Genomic DNA, 25,713 nt, shown 5'->3' with positions numbered 1-25,713 from the left:
GTACATGGGGTTTTATGTACAGATTTAAGCGACAAACATAGACCATAGACTAGTATGCAAAGCACCGTGGAAATGCCGTGGAAAGTCCGAGAGCAGCCGTGGCAAAGCCATCAACATGATGTGGTTTATCTTCAGTTAGCCATTTGTTACAGAAATGCCCTTTGTGTCCTAAGAAAAAGGGCATGTATTATGCTGTCTTCATCAAAAACTTGTACACATTGTCCAACGCAGCCGTTGAAGTCCTCACCACCGTTTCTCTTGTCGTGGCACCAATATGGGGAGTACTGATGACCCTGTCGGACATCCACAGGGCGTGGTAGCGCTGTAGGGTTGGCGGTTCTTCGTCGTGACAGTCCAGACCAGCGCCAAACAAGTGACCACTTTCGAGTGTCTCAATCAAGGCCTCCTCGTCTACAATCCCTCCACGTGCAACGTTGATGAGAATAGCCGTTGGCTTCATCGCCTTAAGCTGCTTGCGTCCGATGAGACCCTTGGTCTCAGCGTTCAGGGGGACATGCAGCGTCAGCACGTCTACGTACGGCAGCATCTCCTCGAAGTTCTGAACCCGCCTATGTTCGATATCGCCCCATGCGCTGTCAGGTGCAAATGGGTCGTAAGCCCACACCTTGGCTGCAAACGCTCCCTGAAATATCTTGGCTACTTGGGTGCCAATTGCACCCATGCCAAGGATCCCAATCGCCTTGCCCGACAACAATAGGCCAGAGCAGTGTTCCTTGCGGACTTCTCGGCCATCAGCCTGGCCGACAGAGATCGATCGCAGCTGCCGCGCGACGGCTGTCGTTAGAGCCAGGACAAGCTCCGCTACTGATTGAGCATTAACTCCAGGCGTGTTGCAGATCGGTATGCCACGGGCATCGCATGCAGGCTTGTCAATGATGTCGATTCCTGTGCCCTGCTTGCCAATGGCGCGCAGCTTCTGGGCAGCCTGAATATCCTCCGCTGAGATGATCCTCTCGCGAACAAGAATAGCGTCGGCATTCTGTCGCCAGTTCTCTACCTCAGGATCTGATGGAAGGATTGTGTTGAACAATGTTTGACAGTAGTGGATGGAGTCCTCAGGAAACACCTCGAGAAGGTACATGTTAAATCTTTTCGTCTTTTGTGGGTGCCTTGGCGACAGAGTGTCTGACTCTACGACGTCGATCCTTGAGGGAGCCATGGTTGTCGGTTGTGATGAGTGTGAGGATAGAGATGTACGGAACAGTAATGCTTGTGCGCTGCTTGATGTCTCTTGCCGAAATTATTCAGTGAACCAACGAGACCGTCACCGCGATCCACTCCATATATGTCACTTCAGAAGCTCGGCAAGTATGATATCGAGTGCTGCTGGAGGCACGCGCCGGAGTTGCATCCCGCATCACGAAACGTCGGCTGCGTATTCCGCAGTGTGTCGGCTTTGTGAACCGCACAGCGGAAGGGACACCCGCCAGTAACCGCGGCAAACGATGCATGACTCGAGCTATCACGGCGCGCTCACCCGTCAATGATCCCCGCTTCCCCACGCTGATTAGGCTGGAGATTGCGGGGGAAAGCAAACAGGGCGTGTGAACGGCGGTTTGGGAAACTGGGGCCCCGGGTCCGTCTCAAAGGCTGAGACGCAAAGCCAGCAAGTCTTTCTACAACCACTCCGCTAGTGTAACGCAGTGGGCGAGGTATAAGAAATCGTCTGCCCATCGTCTTCAAAAAAGATTCCGATGTTGTCTATCATTCATCAGAGAATAGACGCTAGGTTCTCATCAAGCAATAATTCAACATGTCGCCGAGAAACAGTTGCAACGTTCAGCCGAATGACGCAGAGCAAGACCCCAAGGGCTCTGTCAAGGAACTCGAGGGTTCGAACATCGACTTGTACATCGATCCTGCCGAGGAGAAGGCGTTAGTCAAGAAGCTTGATCGTGTCATTATGCCTTTGATGGCACTTGTTTACTTCTTTCAATGTTTGTGATTTCTGCCCCCATACTCTGGAATCCAATGATACCTTGGACAGTGCTGACATGCTTCTTCTCACAGACCTTGACAAACAGAGCATAAACTACGCCGCCGTTTTCGGACTTTCGGAGGATTTGAAGCTCACGGGGCAGCAATTTTCCTGGGCTATCTCGCTGTTCTACTTTGGCCAGCTCTGCTCAGAGTATCCTGCTGCGTACCTAATGAGTAGACTCCCCATCACTCTCTTTGTTGGGACTACAATGTAGGTGCCACATTCTGCTACAAGCCTTGAGTCCTTTACAGGCGTGATATTAACATGAAGAATACAGTATTCTGTGGGGCGGTGTGGAAATGTGCTTGGGTGCTTCGCAAGGCTTCTCGAGTCTCGGTGCCACTCGCTTCCTTCTTGGATTTACCGAAGGCGCAGTTTCGCCGTCCTTCATGATCATTACCAGCAGCTGGTACAAGCGCAGCGAACACCCCATCAGGATTGCGTAAGTGAAACCTTAGAGGCCAGATGATCTCATGCGCTGACTTTTCTTGCAGCACCTGGGTCTCGATGTTTGGTGTTTCTCAAATCGTCGGTGGCCTCATGATGTACGGCATCGGTACTGGTGTCCACACAATCGCAGCCTGGAGGGTTCTCTTCCTCATCTGTGGTGGTCTCACTATGGCAGCAGGCATCCTGTTCGTCATCGTTATGCCTCGCAACACCAATACGGCTTGGTTCCTCAACGAACGCGAGCGCGAGATCTGTACGCGCCGCCTTGCTCTCGACCGTGCGACCCGCGACCGCGCCCACTTCGACTGGTCGCAGGTGAGAGAGGCCTTCCGCGATCCTCGCACAGCGCTTTACGCGGCTATGGCCCTGTTCATCACGTTGCCTACTCCCATCGTCAAGTTCTCGTCTCTCGTCATCAACGGATTCGGCTACAACAAGTTTGAGACGATGCTTGTTGGCCTGCCCAGTGGTGTGATTGGCTTCATTCTCGTCTGGGTTGGCGGTCTGGGACCGAAGCTCCTGGGCAACAACACGCGCTGCTTCATCGGCATATTTCTCGTCTGCATGCCCATGCTCGGCAGTCTGTTGCTACTGCTGCTGCCGCAGAAGGCGTCGTGGGGAATCGTCGTCAGTACGTGGTTTGCCGGAGCCACTGCGCCGCCGCTGGGCCAAGCGGTGGGACTTATGGCTTCGAACATCAAGGGCAACACTAAGAAGTCCGTAGTTAGTGCCGTCTTCTTCGTCTTCTACTGCATTGGATGCATCGTGGGGCCACAGCTGTGGCAGAAGAAGGATGCCCCTCGGTATGCCAAGGGATGCATCACCAGCATTGTGAGCTTCGCGTGCCTGATTGTCGCTTTCTTGGTCCACTATTTCACGGCCAAGGCGTCAAACAAGAAGAGAAGCAGTGAAGCGCTGGACGGTATTGACGAAGCTGCCGGGTTGTCGAACGACTCAGACTTGACTGAGCGCCAGGACAAGGGATTCAGGTACACATATTGAGCTATCGACGTGGCTCAAGCTGGGCGTAGTGCTTGTTATAAAGGACCTTATTGTCATGTTTCAAACTCACCAGGACCGGTGATCGAGCTCTTTCCCGCCGAATAAAGGATGATTGAAAATCCATTAATGGTCAATTGCTTCAAGTCAAGTGTGAAGTCGATCCACCTCGGTCAGGGTTGGCAATGTGTTCCAGAGCCGTGGGTCGGCCACCGCCGTGTATTTCGGCCTCTGTAGGTGGATCTGAACCCACAGGAAGTATTCCAGTGGTGGATCACTTGCCCGGATCAATAGTGTGGGCATGCAATAAAGTTCTATCTTTCTCGAAGGCCAATTTCAGAGGCACAGAGTCAAGCTGCGACGTTAAAGCGCCTACGTTGTATCGTTCTCTAACAATGAAACTCCCTTATCATTTTCGATGTCAGAACATCTTCACCCAGAGCTTGTGCGCAACAACAATTATGCACGAAGACGGCGTACATTTGGCACGTGAGGTGACTCGCACAGCCATGTCGACATAAGGCGTATTCTGCGTAGTGAACGGGTTCTGAGCAGCAAGCAGCGTAGGCTGACGTTATGGAGGCAAGCCGACTAGTTTGCAGGGAGGAAATCCCATGGCAATATCCACAGTTGTCTGCCCAACACCGTGATAATCCATGATTCAGATCTATCGTCGCAAGTAAGCTTTCTTCAGTCATGACATCCACTATCGGCCTCCTTACCTAGTTACATCCATGGATGTCTTGCCCCTGAGCTCCAGTAGCTGAGCTCGTTTATAGCTCGCGGGTAATGTATCCATATCGGCCATAGTGCCGCTGTTTAGGTGGCCAGTCAAGGGGGCAAGGACGGTGGAGAAACTGCGGCTGTCGCATCCGCACTGCTTGAAGGCGTGAGATGAATCGCGGCTTCTCTTACCGCATCGCGCCTACAGAAGCCGCCCGTTTTGCCCGGGCCTCGTTCTGCGCGAACCTCACTTTGGGTGCATCATGGTCTTTCGATTGCCGGTTGATGGAGTTGAAGGTCTATTTAATTGTACCATGAAGTGGCATCGTTGTATCTGAATGTTCACTGTTACAACACACTAAGAAACACGTACCTGTATCCTGACACCTACCGCCTAAGCTCAACACGATGGCATCGTTAACCCAGACAAACGGCCATGAGGCCGTGACTGCTATCAGCACACATGCACACATTGCCAAGAACAACCTTCTCACCCTCGCACGAGAAAACAAGATTTGCACCGCTTTCGGAATCAAGATCATCCCCGGCGGCGAGATCGTCCAGATTGCTAAGTCAGCTGGTTACGATTCGCTCTTCATTGATCTGGAGCATACAACGCTCACCATGCGCGATGCTGGCCAGCTGTGCATCGCCGCCAACTCGGCCGGGATCACACCTTTCGTGCGCGTTCCCCACGAATGCGGCCGCGGCTTCATGCAGCGCGTCCTTGATGCCGGAGCCATGGGCATCATTGTGCCGCACATTCACGGTGTCGAGGACGCCCGACGCGTTATTGACGTTGCAAAGTACCCACCCGTCGGCCATCGTTCCATCAGCGCCGGTTTCCCGCAGTTCGAGTACGCGCCTCTCCCTGCGCACATCATCCAATCGGAGATGAACGCTACTGGGTCGGTGGTCTTCATCATGATTGAGACCGCTGATGCGCTTGAGGCTGTGGAAGACATTGCTGCTCTGCCGGGATGCGATGTGTTACTTGTCGGGTCAAATGACTTGGCCTGCGAGATTGGAACCTTGCCTGACTGGGACCACAAGGATTTTATTGGAGCCTTGAGACGCGTCGGTGCGGCAGCAAAGGCTCACGGCAAGATGATGGGCATCGCCGGACTTTACCATCGTCCAGATATTCTGACCCAGGTGATCAATGAGTTTGGGGCTAGGTGGATTGTGGGTGCTCAGGATGTCGGTCTTCTGACGGCAGGGGGGAGACAGAACTCGGATCTGTTAAGGACACTGCAGGCTTAAACAGAAAGATGGCGGAGAAGAAGTTCACGAAATCACTATTTTCCAGATACAGAATGCACATTGAGTGTGATATTAGGCCCACAGGACGCACCAGAACATTACCTTGTCTGAATCCATCATCATAGCTCAACTCTGACAACTTATCGGGTCTCAAGCCACGGTCAGGGCAATCAATCAAACGCCTAGATACGGGAATACCATAGGCTTCCCACTCTCCATGTTGGCTTTGAGGTGGATGACCAGCATCTCCCCCATTCCAAACTCCCCTGCGGCTTGGAGCCATTCAGATGGCTCGACCGTCTCAAATTCGCCCCCATATACCTCACTCAGCCGCTTTGCCAGCTCGCTGAATGGCACGCGCACATCGCCACTATGATGGCGGTAGCAAACAGCCCCTGTGGCTGCCGGGGCCTCGCCCTCTATCTCAGATGCAACAGTCACGACGTCCTTAAAGTCGAAGAAACCCTGTGCTCCAGGCACGTTTGGCACCTTGCGCGTTAGCACAGAAAAACGCACCACCGAGTTCATAACATCGTCGGCTGGCGCCCGCTCTCCGATTAGAGCGCAGTGCCTGTGCACCACAACAGGAAGGTCCCTCTCCTGGGCAATCTTTTCGAGGAAGCATTCGCTGGCCCACTTGGAAGCTGTGACGCCCTGGGAGCCATCTGTCGGCGGAAGATGTGCAGCCATCGAGACTGGCTTTGCCTCGTGCTGGCCGGACAGGAGAACCACGCGAGGCGCCGAAATGAAGTGGAAGGGCACCTGACGCGGAAGAGCAAGCCTGACCAGCGTCTGTGTTGAAATATACAGCGCATCTTTGACCGACGTGTAGTTGTTCATGCAGTGGCCCTGGACTGCTGCGTGTATGATCTGGTCGATGGCGGTTCTGAGGAGTGCCCTCTCCGTGCCAGACAGGCCCAGCGTCGGACTCATCAAGCTGCCAGCGTAGATGATCATCCTGCCACTGCCATCATCCTGAGACGAAAGCTTTTCCCGTTCGTCGTCCGAAACCGCAACACAGTGAATTTTCGCCACGTCGTCATTCTTCAACAACTGTGTAAGAATCTCGCTACCCAGAAATGACCCCGCGCCGGTGAGAAGCACCTGGCGATCATGGCTCTTGGGTGGTGGAGATGACGGCTGCCCGTTCGCATTTTCTAGAACGCTGTCAGGAATCGCCGTTTCCAACTTCCAGTCGATGGTCTCCTCAGTCAATTGACCGCGTTCTTGATGCATTGCTGCCGCCATCTTCCTCAGAGTCGTAGCCTGGTAGAGGTCCTGCAGCGGTAGAAGGACACCCATTCTCTCCCTCAGAATATTCTGTAGTCGCACAAGGAGGAGGGAGCTGCCGCCGACTGTGAAGAAGTCCGAGTACGGTCCGATGGCGGCCGCACCCGCTGCTTCGCCAAGGACAGTCTGCCAAAGTGCTCGTAGCTCTCCTTCAGGAACCGTCAGGGCTGCTTTGTCGTTCTTCCTTGTTTTCTGATCAGGGAGCGGAAGAGTGTTGAGAGTTGCTCTGTCGACTTTCCCGTTTGTCGATGTAGGCAAGTGGTCCAGGGGAACGATCATCGAAGGGACCATGTAGCGCGGCAACGCAAGATCGCGAAGGAGCAGGTCCAGTTGCTCATGATCAATACTCCTTCCTTGCGCGCATACGACGTATGCCACAAGGAATTGAGGCTCTCCACGAGCCATCACAATCGCATCAGCTATGCAGTCTTTGGGGGCCGCCGCCAAGATTGCCCCTGCAACCTCGTCCAGGTCGATTCGGAGGCCTCGAAGCTTGATCACTGTATTGCCACCATTGATGCGGCCCAGGAATGCGAGAGAGCCATCCGCTAGGAGATAGCCCTTATCGCCAGTGTGGTACATAACATCTTGCCCTTGGGCCCGGTCGTCAGGTGTTGCGAACGGATTCGGTACAAACTTGTCCTGGCTGAGCCTAGAATCAAGATATCCTCGGGCAACGCCGCTACCGCCGATGCAAATCTCACCCGGCATACCGAAAGGCAGAGCTGTCTTGCCATCTTCACTGAGAATATAGATCGATGTGTTGGAGATGGCTTTCCCGACGTTATTGCTCGCAGGGCTATCTTCTAAGCCGTTACGTTCATCAGTGCTGTCCGCGCCGCCGGTACCCAACTGGATCGTTCGGAATGTGACGGCGCACGAAACTTCCGTCGGGCCATAGCAGTCCATGAAATTTAGCTCAGGGAGCTCTAGTCGTCGTACAGAGTTGACAAGTCTGACGGAGACGGCTTCGCCACCTGAGCACGCAAAGCGCCACGATGTGCACCTTTGCAGAGTATCAGCGGCATAGGCAGTAAGCATGAGATATTCCGAGGGGGTAGCCAAAGTGAATTCGATGGCCTCATCCAGCATGATTTTTGAAATCATGGTCGGATCGCCACGGGCTTCTGTAGGGGCAATCACAAGAGTACCCCCATTGGCAAAAGCATTGAACGCTTGGGCAATCGCCATATCGAAGCCACATGATGTCTGCTGCAGTACACGCACTTGGCCTAGGCCGAGCACGGCGCTCTTTGACGCAGCGTAGTTCATGATGCCTCGTTGGCCCAGACGAATTCCCTTTGGCGTGCCTGTGGAGCCGCTGGTAAATAGAAGGAAGCTTTCCTGTGTAGCAGACGTAGAAGCGAGCGGAGGTGGGTTATCACTTCTGGGAGTATGTTCCTGCAACTCGGACAAATCAAGTGTGCGAGTTCTGCCACCACGGGAGCATTCCTTGGCGGCCTCGTCCGTTTCCGCATGGAACACTAACACGTCTGGCTTACAGGCGTCCATCATGCTACGGAGCCTCGCAATTGGAAGATTGACGTCGAGTGGCACATATACGGCCCCAATGTGAAGAGCCGCAAGCATTGTAGCATAGATGTCGATACTTGGCACACACAAAACTGCCACACGCGAGCCGGGCTCAGCCCCAGCGTTGACAAGAGAAGAAGCGTAAAGGCCAACGCGACTGGTCAAGAGGTTGTACGTCAGGGACTCGTTGTCGTCTTTGATGGCGATAGAGTTTGGAAACGAAGAAACAACATCCTGGAACCTCTCCGACAGCGTCTTGGGCCAAGTATGTTTAATTGTCGGTCCTCGTCCGAGAGTGACAGCGCCTTCGACCTGCTCGTTGTTGAACAGCTTACAGTCTCTTACTTTGATGAATTGGTCCTTAGCCAGAGATTCAACTAAGCCAACGAATGTTTCGGTTATGAACTCTGTAGCGGCTATTGAGTACAAGCGCCCGTTGGTAATGCACTCGACAAGATGGCCTTGCGACCCTGCCTGGGTGACGTTGATGACCAAGTCGTACGGTGTCTTGATGTCGACATACTGTTCCATGGACAAAGCACAGTCGCCAATTGACCGTTGCAATATGTCGCCGACACGGTAGTTGAAGGCGACTTGGAAGAGAGGTGTGTACGCTGGGGATCGCTCAATTCCTAGCTTTTCGAGGAGCAGATCGAATGGAACTTGCGAGTTGTCGAATGCTCGTAGCACAGAGTGCGAGGTTTGGTTTACCAATTCCTTGAATGACTGGACAGAATCAATTTTGAATCGAACCGGAAGAATGTTGGCAAAGTGGCCGATTGAATCAGAAAAGTCTGTTGTATGACTTCGGCCGCTGTCCGCAATGCCGATGCATAGATCGTCAACATTACCGAGACGAGCTATTAAAACTTGCATGACGGCCAAGTAAAATTGCATCGATGTGGCGCCGCAGGCTTGGCTAGCTGTTTTGACTTTTTTGACCATGGCGACCTCAACCTTTCGCTCGACGATGTGGTTCTGATGTGCTCGGCTTGCTTTTCGCGAACTTGCTTGAGCGATCGGCAGCAAGGGCAGAGTATCCGGTATCGGATCAAGATGCTGTCTCCAGTACCTGATAGAGTCATCAAGGCGATGGGCTTCGATGTCATCGTGTTGTCGGCAACTGAAATCCAGGTACGAGCCCGTGCTGGCTGCCAGAGGTCGCATCTGGTAAGCTCGATCGAGGTCGCGGAGGAAGATGCTAAAGCTGAGGGCATCGCTCGCCATGAGGTGGAAGCCAAAGATGAGAGTATGCTTCTCAGGTCCGTGGGTTACCAGAACAGCCCGGAATGTCTCACCCGATGCGAGCTGATATTCCGTATTTGCAACGTCTTTGAAGGCCTCTTGGGCATGCCCGGCCGCCTGTTCCGTGGTTGAAGCAATGTGCCTCAATCTGCGTAACTTGGCATCACTCGTAACGTTCTGCTTAACCTGTGCGCTACCTGAGCTGGCGAAGAAGCATGTCTGGTAGGCCTCATGGTGGCCTAGTGTCTTCTCGATAGCGTCCGCTAGCCTGGCCGTATTCAATCGCCCTCTGACAGAATAGCGCGTTGTGACATTGAAAGAGCTGGAATCTTTCAAGAAAGTGTGTAAGAAATGGATTCCTGCTTGTGCGAAAGACAACCGTTCACTGCGCTTAAAAGCCATCCTCTCTGGATTTGGCCACTCTGAGTTGTTGGTTCCAACGAGCGGGGATGAAGGCGAAGACGGCGGGATATCAGGGTCCACCTCACGGACTTCACCAAAAGCGCCGGAATCAATTGAAAGAGTCTCGTCAGCCGACGACATCGGAGTACCTGGGGATGCGGACGGGACTTCCCAATCGCTATCCCTGGACTCCTCTGGTGAAAACTCAAGTGCCGATGCCCTGGATGCTCCAACATCGACATCGCTTTTCCCCTGTGGCTCAGGAATATTCAGATCAGGGGTGCTCGATCCTTCCCTTATCTCTTTGGGTGCCTCCACTTGGTTGACGGAATCCCCTTGGGTTTCCATGAAGCTCTGGGCTATGTGATCGCAAAGCGATGACAGCGGCTCACGGCCAAGAATCTTAAGCAGCGGGATGTTGACCTTGAGATCTTCAAGTAACCACTTTCGGATGTCGATACCGTGTAGAGAGTCAAGCCCTAGATCTGCCAACGGTGAACTAGCATCAATAGAATCCCTTGGCACTTTGATCATCAGTTCGATCTTCTTGAACATGAGTTCGCGGACGCCTTGCGTTATTTCTGTAATATTACCGGCCCGGTTGAGACTGCTGCGCAGGTGATGCAACGTGTTGGATGTTGATGCTTGGGGTGACCCATGGCTCGCCGCACTGGTAGATATTGGCGCGTGAATCATATGAGAAAAGAAGGCTTTCTCAACCCATGGCGGACGAGCGACCGCTGTCCCATCATCTTTATAGGGCGGCATTCCCATGATTACTTCTCCAGAGGCAGATCCTGGTCGGCCTGATATGATGCCTTGAAGCACAAGATGATGCAGCTCCGCTTCCGATAGGGGGGTCAAGAGTAGGGAACGGAGCGTGCCCTCAATGTTGGTACCATCAGCACGGTCCATTCGGGCAACGTAGCCTACATCAACAAGCAGACCGAAGTTGAGGATGGAGGCCGCCTGGCCCCGCCGTCTGCGCTTTTCCACCAGGCTTGACATGAACATATTGCCGGCGTGGTACATGGCCTGGCCCGGGTTTCCGCACACGGTTGCCAGAGAGCCGAATGTCAGGAAAAATTCGAGATTGTCCGAGGCAAACGCTTCATCAAGGTGGAGCGAGCCATCGACTTTGGGTTTGAGCTGTCTCGTGACATTGTCTGCCGAGAAGTTGACAAATATGCCAGCTTCAAAAACCAAAGCAGCGTTAGCAACGCCCCCGATCTTAGGCATGGTCCTCCGAAGCATGGAAACCGTCTTGTGCACCTGTGCTCGGTCCGTCACATCCATCTTGACAATGCGGACGTTGGTTCCATATGACCGCAGTTCCTTGAGCCAATGTGGATCTTGGGCCGGATTACGACTGGCAAGGACAATGTGGCGAGCACCACCGCGGATCATAAAGCGACAAAGTGACTGGCCAAGCTCTCCAGCCATTCCAACAAGGAAGTATGTCTTGTCAGTGGAGAAGAGGCTGCTTGCTTCAAGGGGTCGGACGACTGCGCTGACTGGCCCATGGCGCTCCCAATCCAATACGAGGGACAGACGGTCCCGGTTGGCCAGAAGCTGACGGGGAGCTTCAGCAATGTTAACAACCATCTTGGCGGATGGTTCGCTGGCTTCTTCTCTGGCTAATGAACGGTACGTGTCATGCGCTTTGCCCAGTGCAGCAGCGACCTCCTTGCTGGGTTCATGTAGAAGACTGCTGGGGTCAAAGGTCTGAATGACGCAAGACAGGGGGAGGAAGGGCACAGTCGTCTCGAGATTGTCCTTTGACATGTTGATGACCAGTGATGTATCCTTAGGGATCTGTCTTTGAGCGACTCGAGCAGAGGCACGAGGATGCAATACGATCCAGTCTTCTCGCTTCCCTTCGTCAACCGAGTCGACAGCAACGAACAGGATGTTGTGCCCTGTTCCAGCTGCTACAGCGGAGATGGCATGGGCCATGTCCACTGTAGCCCCGAAGACAAGGGTCGTACCGTGCTGAGGGACGCTGCGGACCACTTGCAAAGCAATCAGGGCAGATGCCGTGCCCACCAGGCTTTCAGCATTGATAGCTTGCACGTCGCAGCACTCTAGAAGGCTTTCTGTGGGGGCAACGACCGTTGAAGAATCGATTGCAGACAGTACGAGAACCTCGCCCACATATGCTAGCTGACCAGAGCTTTGTACACGACCGAAACAAAGGAAGCATGGTTTTTCGGCTCCAATTTGCAAAGCCAACGACAACTTGACATCGACTGCTGTATGATTTTCAGGCACCGAAAGGCTGTCGCCAGTGACCAGCTGGGGTTGTTGCGAGGCGATGTTGCTAGAGTCGATGGTGATCCTCTCCGTTGTGACAGTTTTGCTCATTTTCCGACGCTTGGCGTTAAGGCTCTCGTTGGCAACGTGATCGGGCACAATACGAGGCACAAGTATCTCACTGCCTTTGACCAGGACCTCTGGCTCTTCGCTCCAGAGCATTTCTTGCGTAGCTGTAGACGACGCCAATGTGAACGCCATTCGAAGAACGTGGCGTACAAGAACGTCAGCATTCCACGCCTCAGGGCATTCAAAATCGAGATAATGCATGTTTACGTGGGGCAATTCCACAACGAGAGCACGGCCAATGCCTACCATCATGTTGGCGTAGGGGTCATCGAGCATGCGCCCGCAAGTAACCCACAATATGTTGTGTGCGACACCCAGCATTCCCTGCAGCCTGTCAAGCCTTTCAGGCGTCGGCGGCTCGGCAAAAAAGGGGTTGTCCAGATCTGAAAGACACAAGACAAACGTTCCTGGAAGCATACTGGACAAATCCAGACCGTCGATGGTGCTGCAGGTTCTAACCTCTGGCGACCAGAGACTCAAAATCTTGGCTGTCCGGCGAGCTAGCTTGGAAACGGCCAACGATTTGCCTCCCAAGATGAGCACAGGGCATTTTGGGATCAGGGACATGGAAGAGAGAGGCTCTCGCAAGACTTCGACTCGTTCATCGACTGCCTGAGTCGCAAAAACTGAACAGCTGTGTCGAGCGGTATCCGGATGGTCATGGGTGATACAATCAACGCCAGAGAACCCGTTCTCCTCAAGAATGCTATCCCATTCGCGAGGATCGATGCCAGGGCCCATTTTTCTTCCTTCACCTGTGCCGAGCCACCAGCCCTCTAAGCCGCCCATAAGGCCGGTTTCACGGATCATGCCGCCTGTAACCTCGATAGCAATGAGATGGCCACCAGGTCGCAAGAGAGCTCTGGCATTTCTCACCGTCTCGGACAGCTTTCGTGTTGCGTGGAGTACGTTGGCCGCGATGACGATGTCGTAGCTGCCCTCGGCAAACCCTTGGGCCCCTGGTGGCCTTTCCGCGTCAAAGACTTTAAAGTTGACCTTTGACGTGTGTGCCTCGGGCAGTTTCTCCGACAGACCGTTGAAGAAACTTGCTGAGATGTCTGTGCATGTATAAGAGGTGTATGCTTCACCTATGGCGCTCAAAATACTGAGAGTTGTGCCACCCGTACCGGCGCCAATCTCGAGTATCCTCATTCGGGGGTGCTTGTGACTGATTCGACGCATCAGGTTGGCAACTTGCTGATTACATGCTGCTAGCCCGCGGCTTTCTTTATAAAGCCGACTGAGCAGGTCGTTGTTCAACATGTGCTCCATCATCCCAGACTCTTTCCGGACCACGGATGGCAGGTTTTCACCCACTGCGACCAGCATCTCTATGTCGACGCTCTCTGGATGCTCATCGATAAGCTTCAGGATGGTCTCACGGTCGTCATCCAACCACTCTTCACGCAGGATCGCATGCTTTTTGTCCCGGATTGTGGACAACGTGGTGTGTATGTAGCGGAACAACTCTTGATGGTACCACGTTGCAGACTCCAGGTCCTTTGCAGAGAGCTTGCGAATGAGGTTTTGCATGTAGAACAGAGTGATTCTCTCACACGCGTCTATCACAGTTGGGGGATCAGCCTCATCAGCTGGAGTTGGCGATGTGACAGCAAGGCCGTAGGCACTGTCAGCATCCCAGATAGTCTTGACAAACAAGTTGCGGTCTTCAGACGGCTGTGGTTCAGCGATCGCTTTGAGTATCAGGCCATCGATCTGAATGCCGCAGCTCTGGGTTTCGTTTATTTTCTTAGCACATAAACTGATGTCAACCTCCACAATGGCAGCATTTGCAGTCACCATCATGGCCTCGATCTCGATGTTCGTTGAGCCGGGCTCATCCTCGTAGTTCTGATTGGGATTGATGAAGGCTCGTCGAATTCCAACTGGGAGCAAGGGGCTTCCCATTGACTTCTCTGCGGTGGAAAGAACGGTCCCCAGTCCTACCTGGAAAGCGACGTCAAGAATAGCAGGGTGTAGTGAGCAACCAATGGCGATATCATCGCTGGACCAGGAAGCAGATGCCTTGGCATGACCCCAAGATCTGCTGATGGAGTGCAATGTACGAAACGCTCCAGCGTAGCCAAGGTCGATCTCAGAAACAGCTCGATAGAATCTGTCGGTATCCATAGGTGTAAGTTCGGTCCGAGATATAGGATTGGAAAGTAAATCTCCCGATTCAGTACCACCAAGATGGATGAATAAACGGGCATCGCACGTCTTACCCAAGACGCGTCCATCCGAGCAGCTGTAAGCAACGAACTCGGCTTCTAAGCTTGAGCCGTCTGATACCGTTGTGTGAAGCGTCTTGCTGCGCATCGTAAAGACGACTTCAACTCCTTCATCCTCACCGATGACCAGTGCTTTGGGTATGTTCATATCTCTGACCTCAAGCAGCTTGATGGGGCGGCCCTGGACAAAGGCTTTGGACGCCTCTAAAGCGATACTAAAATAGCCAGCTCCAGGAAAGAGAACTTGGCCCTGAAACGTGTGGCCCGTGACCCACGGCATCTCTTTCAAGTGAAAGAAGTTTCGCCACGTCTTCTCGTATGGAGTGTCTTCGCGCTGACGGCCGAGCAAAGTGTGTGGCGGCTGGCCACCCACACGCATGTTATGTGAGAGACGGGATTCTAGCCAGTACACTTGATCATGGTCCCACGCATACGTGGGCAAGCCTTTGAGAGGGATCCGTTGCCTGGGTAAATTGAAGCTCTCTCGCCAAGCGCCAAAGTCGATGGCAGAGGGACCCAGGTAGCTCCAGATCGTTCCGAGGGCCGATGACATACTCTCAATGCCTCCTTTCTCGCGCTCCAAGCAGCCAACGTACGGAACAGGAGGCATTGATAATGATTTGATAGTTTGGCTCACTGGACCCTTCAAAGCAGGATGTGGTCCAACTTCGAGAGCGATCGCAAAGCGTGCCGGAAGGCTCTGGATCGCAAACTGCACAGCCTCGGAGAACAGCACTGGCTGAACCATGTTATCAACCCAGTACTGGTCCTCCAGGCCTTTCTGATGAACATGATGGGTGACCATGTCAGTGCTGTTCCGCACACTGGAGAACCATACGCATGCGTTATCCTCAGCTGGCTTGCGGATTTGCACCTTGAGCTGCTGAAGATGGCTCAGGTAGGCTTCAGCACACTCAAGCATGTGATGCGAGTGGTAGGCTGTATCGACTCTGAGCTGCCTAGCCTGGATCTTCTTTGCTGTCAAGACACCCTTGATCTCTTCGATGGCGTCCAAGTCACCAGACAGAGTGACGCTGGAGGGCGCATTGCCCGCTGCCACACTGACCCGTCCCTTGAATCGGGGCTCTGAGCAAAGAGACTTGGCATCTTGAAAAGTCAAGGCTGCCGCCATCATACCTCCCGCTTTCCCGCCCGGCCCCTTTGCCAGGTGGGCCACTTGACCGCGGTAGTACGCGATACCCATGGCATGCCTTCCGCTCAAAAGGCCAGCGGCATACGCAGCACCGATCTCGCCAGAGGAGTGGCCAACAACGGCAGCGAACTCAATGCCGACCGTTTTCAGGAGGTCGACAAGGGCAATTTGAAGGGCCGTACAAAGAGGTTGGGAGATGACGGCCTCAGAGAGACGCGAAACCTTCTCTTCCGCAGTCAACTCCTCCATCAATGACCAAGTAGGACCTTCTGGAAGTGACTTCAAGTCGGCCTCGCATTTCTGAATGGACTGGCGGAAGATTGTGCAGTATTGTACCAATTGTCGGCCCATCTGGGCAGCTTGAGCACCCTATAATAGCCAATACACGTTAATTAGTCACCTAGGTATAGCAGCTCAAAGTCTGATTAACTGACCTGTCCAGTGAAGATGCCGAGGATCCCTGGGTGCTTGGTCGCACCGGACTCATTCAAGGCCCTGACGCCAAACGACTCACTGGTTTGTACGCTAGATGCGAGCTTGACATGTTCCTCTAAGCTTTCTAGTAGCTTCTCGCGACTTGCCATTGCCGGAACTACTATCTTGTATGTCAAGGCGCTTCGGTTCGAATGCAGCACGCTGCTCAAGGCATCTAAATCCAGCGCCGGATTGATCCGCAGATGGTCTAGGGTTTGTCGAAGTGACTGGGAAAGTGACGTGCGACTCCTGGCTGAGAACACAAACGGACCGACGAGTCCGAAACCATCAATTTCTTGCCTGGCGACCGATTTGACAGCTGCCGTTTGTTTGGAGGATGGAAGAGTCTCCGCAGGAGTAACGTAGCTTTCGATAATAGTGTGGGCATTTGTGCCGCCAAAGCCAAAGCTGTTGACGCTGGCGCGACGAGGTTGACCATGGGTATCTGGCCACTTCAGGGGCGACGTAGGCACACAGAGATTCGTGTAAAAAGGTTTGACGGACGGGTTGAGCTCATTGAAATGCATGTTGGGCGGGATGACGCCGTGTTGGACTGCAAGGGATGCCCGAAGAAGGCCGGCTAACCCAGCGCAGCCTTCGAGGTGACCAACGATAGTCTTAATCGAGCCACAGTACAGTGGAATTGCATCAGCCTTTGCGGAATCTTCCTGGTCAAGCGTAGTCGAAGGAAAGAATGCGCTGCTGATAGCACGAGCCTCGACTGGGTCACCGGCTTGGGTGCCAGTGCCGTGACACTCAAAGTACTGGCACCGATCGGTGACGGAATTCAGACCTGCGTTCTGGTACGTTTCCTGAATCAGAGTGGCCTGCGCTATGGGGCAGGGCATTGTCATGCCGTTTGTTCGACCATCCGAGTTGACGCCTGTTTCGCGGATGACGCTTTCAATGTGATCGCCATCTTGTATGGCTTTGTTGAGAGGCTTGAGGATTACCACCGCACAGCCTTCTCCGCGAGCATATCCATTGGCTTCCACATCCCACATTCGGGAGCGAGAATCCGAGGACAGCATGTGGAGTGACGATTCGGCCACAAACCAGTGAGGGTCGAGCAGCAGACTGGTCCCTCCCACAACCGCCTGGGATGCCTCTCCTTTTCGAAGGCTCTGGACTGCCAAATGAAGGGCGACAAGTGAACTGGAGCACGCTGTGTCGACAGTCATTGAGGGTCCACGCAAGTCGAATGCATAAGAGACACGGTTGGACAAGATGCAGCGGGATAGGCCAGTAGCTGCATGACTGCCCATGCTATCGATATCCCGGGCTTGGATCATGGCGTAGTCGTCAGTCATAACGCCAACGTGGACGGATGTCTGCGATCCTTCGACTGAGCCCAGAGGCAATCCTGCTGCCTCAAGCGCCTCGTAAACAGTCTCCAACAGAATGCGTTGCTGTGGGTCCATGCCAGCGGCCTCTTTGGGGTTGATGCGGAAAAAGGATGCATCGAAACGCCGAATGTCTTCATTGAGTAGGTAGGGTTGCTTCCTGACATCAGTACGGCCGTGACTCTCACCGTCGGGGCTGTAGAAGTTGGATAGGTTGAGTCTATCCGCGGTGACAGGGCGTGGGATTTCTTGCGGGGACTTGATAAGCTCCCAGAGTTTAGATGGGGAGCTTGCAGAACCTGGCAATCGACAAGCAGTTCCTATGATGGCGATGGGTTCATTCATACTAGCTTGTCGTCCCGGAAGCTCCATGGCGTGTAGTGTATGGCCTGGTGCAAGTCGAACAGTACGTGAGCAGGTGTAGGATAAAAGGCCAGTTATGAGATGCCCGTCCGTTACAGAGCTCCCCTCACCCCTCTTATCTTATGTCTGCTACTGTCATGCGTAGTATGGAGGTGTGTTGATCGCGATATTGCGGGCATATCGGTTGTAGGTCCAGAATGTTAAACAAGGGGTTCATATGTTGGATGTGGCTTTGTACTAGTGGCTCAGGATATTATGATCCAGGTCGCCTGGAGTGTGAAATGACGAAGGCAATTCGTGTACACGATCGCGCACGGAACAGAACCAGAAAGGCTATTGGGGGAAGGCCAATTGGCATGGTTGTCGATCTCTCTTGCATTACCTAGCTAGGTCCGTCAGCATCGATCTGAACGATACTTTGGTCTATGCACATTCATGACACAGCTTGATACCATGAATGAGTGCGGTGCTCGTCGCTGGAACAGGGTACAAGTCGGAGCTCACGATGCGGTTCATGCCAGTCGATAATTGTGCCAAGCTTGTCACCAGCGACCTTCAGTTATCATCAGACTGAGACACACAACAGGGGACAAGATCGGGGCCCGCTTAACAGCGTAATCGGAGTAAGATGCAGATCTATATTTGCTACATGTATTACATTTAGTTCCCAGATCGTGTACGTCACTCAGGTTGGAACGTCTGCAAATGGATTGCCGAAGCACGAATGGTTGTTTCTCTGCACTGTTCTCAAAAGAGCAACACATTTCGGCTAACAAGCACTCCGGCGCCTAGCGCGCCGTGCTAAGGTGTCTAGCTCTGGGCGGCCCGGGCTAGCCGCCCGCTCGGCCCGCGTAGCTTGAGTTTGCTACCAGCGCCCTTGAAGTTCAGATGTACCTCCTGTGGGCTCTAGTGCCAAGCACATTCTGGCAGTCATTCAAGTGCAGCTGCTGGTTTACTTGGCCGCCTGAGTATCATACTTATCACTGGAGATATAAATCTGAGGCACCAGTCCCCGCTCTGGAACTGATGTATCAGCATCGGAACGGCCGACATCTTAATGTTTCCAGCAAACGAGGAACTTCCACTAAAATAATCAATTCAACCGACAAAGCCTGGCCCGGAAGACATTTGGGCTGCTGCAACGGCACTTGCACGCGATTCTCTCCGTTCAAGGCATTATGCTGTTTCTACTCCACTAATATCCAAGTTGCTGGGCTGGATACCTCAGTCATTGTTCCACAAGCAGGTTTCTTTTCTTAACCACTGAATTTTGTGCACTGAAGAAGCACTATGTACGAACTAAGGCATTTGAGTCGCTGGTCTGTCAGATCGCTGCAAGAGGCCTCTGAGCGCGCTCAACAAGCGGCAGAACCCTGCTTCGCGGCCGACGGATGAAGTCCACGAAGGTTGACTAGGAAGTCGTGGTTGCATGACTGCTCTGCATCTGGTCGGCTGAAATGACCAGAATCAAGTGAAGGCAGCTGTCTTGAGACACCGTTGCCTGGTATGTCTCAGGTAGCTCGAATGCCTGCTCATCATAAGCTGCAAGTAGAAGATCGACGAGCTCACCGCAAGGTACGCCCAAGGCTGCAAATCGGGCGTCTTGCATGACAGAATACGTGCAGGATGGTTTGATCACGTAGTATTCAAAAGACGCAAGCGCTCGGCCCGTTTAACCGTCGTCGTGATCACGGTGACTGATGTCGCTAACCTAGTCTCTCGCTTACATGATGCAGTGGAACATACCCAAGGACAAGACAAGGAGTCTCTGAGTATACGTCTGGACTTTCCAAGTAAACGCCTCACTGCCTCCCTGTAAACAGGCCTCGTACTTCATGACGCAGTGACGCTCTAAACCCCATAACAAAGAGTGGAACTCATCATGTATTGTTGGTATCGCGCAAACCAAGTTGTCTTGGGTCTTGACGCAGAAGACACTCGCCTGGATGTCATTTGCCTTGCGTTGCGACATCTCAATAGTAAACACCATTGCCGAGAAACCAATAGTTAATTATGAAATTTCGCAGAGTTTTTCAGGTGACCTGAATCACTGCTCAGCTCAGCCAAGCAGGGTACGATTCCCGGCCGTGTTGAATTGGCGAGCATCTCTTATCTTACTGACTGCATACCCCCTCTATTCTCTCAACATGATGATATTGACTGGCTCATAAGACACAGGACGTTTTTTGTCCGGGGGTACTCGATTCGAGCTCGTCAAGCTGGTGGCATCACGGTGCGATCAGAGTCATTAATCAACGGAATCAATCCTGAATTCCTATTGAACCAATCGATGGCCAAGCTATGCTACTACTTTCCTCTGCCCTCCTTGGACAGAGCTCATGCCAACTGTGAGCAACCATGTTTTAGTCCTTGGCCATCATTTTCCTGTTGCTTCAGACTATATGATAGGGCTTCAGAGCCCTGGCAATTTCGGCCTGACTCATCTGTTCTCCAACAAGGGACCAATCGTCACAGTCGCTCTCCCGAATGGTACCGAGCGAGCGAAGATACCAAGCCCAAGCCCTCCACGGGAAGCTGCCATACTGCTGTGTGATCCAGAACATGTCGACGAATGGCTTGACACAAGGCTGGCGGTTCATCCACGGCACGATGATGAGATTGAGCCGGGCAATGAGAACGTGCATCCGGCGCAGACCCTCGCGGTATGCCGGGATGACTTCCTTCCAGAGGCACGTGTTGCAGTGACGGAGCGGCACCTCGCACCATCCGATCTCCACGCCAGTGGTGAGCACCATGTTGCATAGAGGCGCATTGTGAGAGACGTGCTCCCTGAGCCATTCGACATGCTCCTGAACCTTATTGAGATGATACTGCTGCTGGCGAGTCATGCCGTAGGCGACGGCCAGGACATATTGGTTCACGTTGCACTGGATATGGATAAGGTGGAAGGGCGAGCCGGCGTTTCTCTCGCACTCGTCGACCTCTGGGAAAGGAGAATGTGGTTAGCAACTGATTACACACTGGGCAAAGACTACTCACTGTGGTTGTAAAGGAACCTGAAGACCTGGCCAACAACGCCGGCAGGTCCATCTCCGAGACAGATATAGACAGGTTTGCCGTCCTAAGCCCGTGTCAGTGGGATCTACTCACCAGCCTTCGGACACAAGGCAAACCTTGTTTGGGGGAGGCAGGCCGCCCGGGCGACTAAACCAAGTCGACTCTCTGATGAGCAGCTCGCGATGGACCGGAATCTCAGTCTCTCCAGTGACCGCATCGGGCTTTGTGAAAAACATGATAACGTCGGCCGTTTCCTGGGTAAGCGAGAGTCTACCTGTGGTCAGCTGGGGGTTGTGATGAAGAGAAGAACACCGGATCAGGAAGCAACTCACTTCTGGAGACGGCGAAGATCGAGAGCAGACTGTACAGCCCACTGAACCTGGGCTCTGCGTTCTTCCACGGTGAGTCTCGACGGGTGAGGCTCACTGTTGGGGAGCTGCGAGGCAGCTGAGAACTTGTAGCCCTCCATCATGCCGGTGAAGGCGTCAGTGGTCTCGACAGCTTTACCTTTGCCCTTCGGATCATTTTCAGGCTGCTGGGTAGGAGCGGTGATTTTCTTGTTGTTGGCAGCGTCCAATCTCTGGGCCTTCTCGTTCTTCTGGGCATCCTTGCCCTTGACAGCGATGATATCGTCAAGGCTCTTTTCGATAATGTTGTTGACACACTCGTCAACGTTCTCTGGGGCGACGCCTTTGAGGCGGACCATCAGACCAAGTTGAGTGCCAAAGTCGCCAAGAGCCAGTTTGAACTCTTCAACCCTGGACATGGGAGCTCCAACGGAAGGAGCGGCAGACGAGGATGAGGCACCCTCGTCGGGGGCAGGACCGGGAGAGGTGCCGGCCGTGTTCTGCATGGGCACCTCGGGGGCAATCACGATGTTTTCTTGAGCTGCCATGATGATGTTGTTGTTGATGTGGCCAGCGTTGAGCTCGGTTTTGACCTTGGAATCACAGCCGTTGTCACTGTCGGTGTCGTAGGAAAGAGGAGGACCAAATTCTTCCAAGGTGGCGGCGGTGACTTTGTTGGCTTCGTTCTCCGCCCACGAGAATTTGACGCCCTCTTCAAGGGCCTCAGCGGTGGTCTCCGCGGCCTTGCGTGCGATGGCGGCCCAAGTCGCCATTGTCGGTGGTATGCTGCGGCTGTGATTCTGGTTGTTGCAGTTGTTGTCGTGAGACGCGGATGGCGACGGTCGGCAGTGTGAGTTGACGGACCGTTGGTGGATAGGCAGAAGCACACCTGAAGGGGATAGCTTGCTGGGAATAAAGCCTGGGCCATCTTGGGAACGCAAAGCAAACTCCTGAGGAAGGAGCGCGACTCCGTCGCATTCACTGCGATACTCAGCATAGCAACCGGGTATGAGCGAATGGCGCGGAACAACATGGGCGGACAAAGCAGCGGGAGGCCTAAAGAGCTGAAGAGTCCTACTCACTTCAGTATAGCATGGCAACCATTACGATACAGCGATATATTAAAGTCCTTTACTTTGGACATTATCTTCCTGATTGAACACCCATGACAATGGCTGTACTCTCCTTGTGTTGATAGCCTGTGTAGCTTTTATTGAGAATCTACAAGTAAGCTTTCTTAAGTCAAACAGCGTAGAGTCTAACTATGGCCTTTCAAGAACAGCATATTAATAACATCCTTACACAGTCACTCTACATTAACCAAACGCGTATCATTCTGACAGTTCAATGGATTGAGTGCACGTGAACTACTGAAGCCATGAGACCTGCTAGGTGCATTTCATGCGTTTGAGCTCCTCATACGCCCTTGTTCCTTTCATTGATGAATGTTGTGTTGATCTCGACAGTAGGGTTTGGGATGGGAAAACGGCATACAGCAATACCGTAGACGCAAATTTTCGGCAGACACGTCCCGCAGAGTACAGTCTCGAAGTAATAATCTGCCACCACGAGGCAGTACTTTCCACCAAAATAGCATATTGAAGACCAATCAATCAAGTCCCGTAGTCAAGATACGGACAAATGTTCCAAGCCAAACCAATCCCGACCTCAAGGCCACTCCACCTACCCTCGGCACGTGTGAGAGTAAAGTTGTCAAACTACGACGAAGTTAGATGCCACTGGAACACTACGTGTATTCTTACCTGGCGATGATGTGTGTTCTTCGGGCCGGACAATGACCCTGTGCATCGCCTGGTCGCATAGCCTCACGGTCCAATTACAGTATGGCGGCATGAGACCTTTTATACTAACGTGACGGTGATTTGCAATCCAAACCCATTTTTTACAGTCTCTACGCACTCCAATGGGATCTTCCATGGTTTGATCAAGTTTGACAACAACGTCAGTGATAGACGGGCTGACGACATACATTGGATAAGTCGCCATCGCGCATTGGGATCTTGCGTGAAGCATGGAGTCTTGGACCGCTGACGGATCGATGTATAGTACGCATGATGACCAAAACGGTACCATAGAAGTCCTCCCTGCCAGACATGGATTGCATACCGCCGTGAGCTTGCTCCCCGCCAGATTAAGTGGCGTGGCTTCTTCTGCTTGGACCTCCTCGCTTTTTTCTACCTGCATTTCTCTGCAAAAAATGAGATCGATCAAGTATGACAAAGCTCACCGGCTGCATCACCTTGACTTCGGAGAAGTACAGGAGTTATACTATATCCGAACCGACGGGCAGAAGACACACTCTGTCACCTTTGAGCAAGAAAGACAGCCCTCTCTCAGTCGCGATGCGGCCAAGGTCAGCCCCCTCCAATGACGCTTGCAGCGCCGTATGGCAGTGTCGACAGAATACTGCAGATAAGCGCCGTCGGGTATCGGCGATGGGTGGCTACTAAAACTTGATGGTCCAGAGAGAGGTTGCTGCGAGGTGGAATCTTGTTCCTTGAATATGATGCGAGAACCCTAGAAGATGTCATGCTTAGATATCCGCTTTTGGGGTCTCATATCTGCTTTGTGTCAAGGTACGGTAGGGCCCGGGATTGGGGCACGGCAAAATGTGAATGCTAGGTCGAGGCGGGAGCACGCCAACCGCCGCCAGCCCTACTCCCAACTCTCTTCTAAATGCAGGTGACCCGAAATGGTTCCAGGATTCAGGAAGCAGAGATCTTCTCCGCACCTGGTCAGACAAGGTTCACTGTAAATGAACCAATTGGGCCCAAGAGCGTACCCGATGAGTACCGATGGATTCCATGGCATTTGAGGTGACTTGCTCGCCCGTGATGGCTCATGGGTGTCAGACACTTAGGTAGTGAGGGATCAATGCGGCCGTTCGTCACCCAATCACATCCCACGGCATTCGGGTAAGCATCCGCGAGTCTTTGATGCATGGGCAACCCCTCGAAATGGTCCACGCCGCGTGCGGCCGGGATGGTCGCCAGAGGGGGCGGCGAAACTGTCGGCGAGGTGGCGGCGCTTTTGCCGCCGGAGTAATCACAAATCCGGCGAGGCTCGAGGGCATGACGAGGGCGGTGACAGCGTGTCGTTACGGCACGGGAGGCGCCCTTTGTTTGCTGTGAACGACCAGACTACATTACAAATGAATATCCCGCCCTAGGCTGTCGGAGTGACAGAGATCATGGACCAGGACGTGACTTTGACGAGAGACCACTACGACCTAGAACTGCAGCAACGTTCCGGCGGGCCACACAACGACAACAGAGCAAAACAGAACATGCTGGGACCCAATCCGGCGATGATACAGCGCTGCTTCGGCGACATGGAGGCTCAACAGCTGCCTCTCGTACTGATCCATGACGGCGGGGGAACCTGTTTCGACTACCGCCTCTTGGAGCGGCAAGGCCGTGCAGTGTACGCGATTCACAATCCTCGCTTCCGCAGCGGGCGGCCGTGGAAGGGAGGGATCCGAGAGATGGCAGGGGTCTATGTCGAGCTGGTGAGGAGCCTGATGCCCCAGGGTGGCGCCATCATTCTGGGTGGGTGGTCGCTGGGCGGCATGGTGGCCTTGGAGATGGCCAAGGTGCTCGAGGGGGATACCAAGGTCGGCGTGGCCGGGGTGGTCATGGTGGACAGCGTAGCCCCAAGCGAGCAGGGCGGTCCGACCCGCTCAGCTGCCGAGGCGTGGCTCCCTAATCAGATACGATTACCCGATCTAAGTATGTCGTGTCCGGCCGAGATTCGCGTCGGGGTGTTTCGGTCGCTCAAACAAGCATCAACGCTCGTCTCAACGTGGACGCCGCCGACATGGGACGCTGGCAATCCATCGGTTTGGGTTCAGGGCGGCGTCGAGGCTAGCGTTGGCGAGCACACGGTGCCCTGCACCCCCGATTTCTTGGCAGCGTCGCCGCGGCTGCGAGGGCCTTCCTTGGCAGCTGACGATGGCGATGGCGCTAGCGGCCGGAAGTTGACGTTGGATCTGACAACGACAGAACGGACGAGAGGCAAACGGCAGACCAGGCGGCGACCCATGGTTGTCCTCTTGCGAGCGATGGGACGAGTTCCCACGCCGCGCGGGGTGACGAGCCGCGTGGACCTGCAACGGCACGAACGGCTGCTGGGATGGCAGAGGCATGGGTGCCGGCTTGTCGACGTCGTCCGCGATGTACCGGGCGACCACTTTTCTCTCTTTTCCAGTGAACACGTTGGTGGCCTCTCGGCCGAGCTGCAGGGCTCCTGTCAAGCCATCAGCCAGTACTACTGGGCAGGGTTAGCTTAACCGGCAAAGCGACGAGTTGCAGGGGCCTTGTGGCGGTCGGACGGCGGCACATATTCAGCGGCAGATGCGAAGGATTCCGGAGCGCCCACCAGGGGCTGACATGGTTGCGTGGGGGCTGTCGCATACGGAGACCGAATTCGAAGGCGAGGTCGAGTGAGTCAAAGGGGAAGAATGCTGTTGTACAGA

The 25,713-nt window shown here is 53.7% G+C and overlaps 6 protein-coding genes across 6 annotated transcripts; 3 read left to right on the top strand and 3 right to left on the bottom strand.

Moving 5' to 3' along the window:
* Window positions 1–187: 187 nt before the first annotated feature.
* D7B24_006870 (uncharacterized protein) lies at window positions 188–1,180 on the bottom strand (the record flags this gene model as incomplete). The annotated part of the gene is made up of 1 exon (XM_028640990.1): window positions 188–1,180. The coding sequence occupies one exon, from the start codon at window positions 1,178–1,180 to the stop codon at window positions 188–190; it is 993 nt and encodes a 330-aa protein (XP_028495012.1).
* A 594-nt stretch (window positions 1,181–1,774) lies between these two features.
* Window positions 1,775–3,454, top strand: D7B24_006869 (uncharacterized protein; the record flags this gene model as incomplete). Its single annotated transcript, XM_028640989.1, has 4 exons — window positions 1,775–1,958; window positions 2,032–2,212; window positions 2,280–2,444; window positions 2,497–3,454. The coding sequence occupies 4 exons, from the start codon at window positions 1,775–1,777 to the stop codon at window positions 3,452–3,454; spliced, it is 1,488 nt and encodes a 495-aa protein (XP_028495011.1).
* A 1,128-nt stretch (window positions 3,455–4,582) lies between these two features.
* D7B24_006868 (uncharacterized protein) lies at window positions 4,583–5,437 on the top strand (the record flags this gene model as incomplete). Its single annotated transcript, XM_028640988.1, has 1 exon — window positions 4,583–5,437. One exon carries the CDS (start codon window positions 4,583–4,585, stop codon window positions 5,435–5,437), a length of 855 nt encoding a protein of 284 aa, XP_028495010.1.
* Window positions 5,438–5,611: 174 nt separating this feature from the next.
* On the bottom strand, window positions 5,612–17,862 carry D7B24_006867 (putative Hybrid PKS-NRPS biosynthetic cluster; the record flags this gene model as incomplete). The annotated part of the gene is made up of 8 exons (XM_028640987.1): window positions 5,612–9,768; window positions 10,300–12,672; window positions 12,961–14,175; window positions 14,515–15,606; window positions 15,658–16,042; window positions 16,108–16,133; window positions 16,188–16,355; window positions 16,419–17,862. The coding sequence occupies 8 exons, from the start codon at window positions 17,860–17,862 to the stop codon at window positions 5,612–5,614; spliced, it is 10,860 nt and encodes a 3,619-aa protein (XP_028495009.1).
* Window positions 17,863–20,246: 2,384 nt separating this feature from the next.
* D7B24_006866 (uncharacterized protein) lies at window positions 20,247–22,657 on the bottom strand (the record flags this gene model as incomplete). The annotated part of the gene is made up of 5 exons (XM_028640986.1): window positions 20,247–20,797; window positions 20,854–20,935; window positions 20,988–21,141; window positions 21,204–22,199; window positions 22,641–22,657. 5 exons carry the CDS (start codon window positions 22,655–22,657, stop codon window positions 20,247–20,249), a joined length of 1,800 nt encoding a protein of 599 aa, XP_028495008.1.
* Window positions 22,658–24,429: 1,772 nt separating this feature from the next.
* On the top strand, window positions 24,430–25,527 carry D7B24_006865 (putative PKS/NRPS-like protein biosynthetic cluster; the record flags this gene model as incomplete). The annotated part of the gene is made up of 1 exon (XM_028640985.1): window positions 24,430–25,527. One exon carries the CDS (start codon window positions 24,430–24,432, stop codon window positions 25,525–25,527), a length of 1,098 nt encoding a protein of 365 aa, XP_028495007.1.
* Between the last annotated feature and the right edge of the window lie 186 nt (window positions 25,528–25,713).

This window comes from Verticillium nonalfalfae, assembly GCF_003724135.2.
Source record: "Verticillium nonalfalfae strain VnAa140/NRRL 66861 chromosome Unknown scaffold_50, whole genome shotgun sequence".
NCBI lineage: Eukaryota > Fungi > Ascomycota > Sordariomycetes > Glomerellales > Plectosphaerellaceae > Verticillium > Verticillium nonalfalfae.
This window is presented reverse-complemented; position numbering and strand designations above follow the sequence as displayed.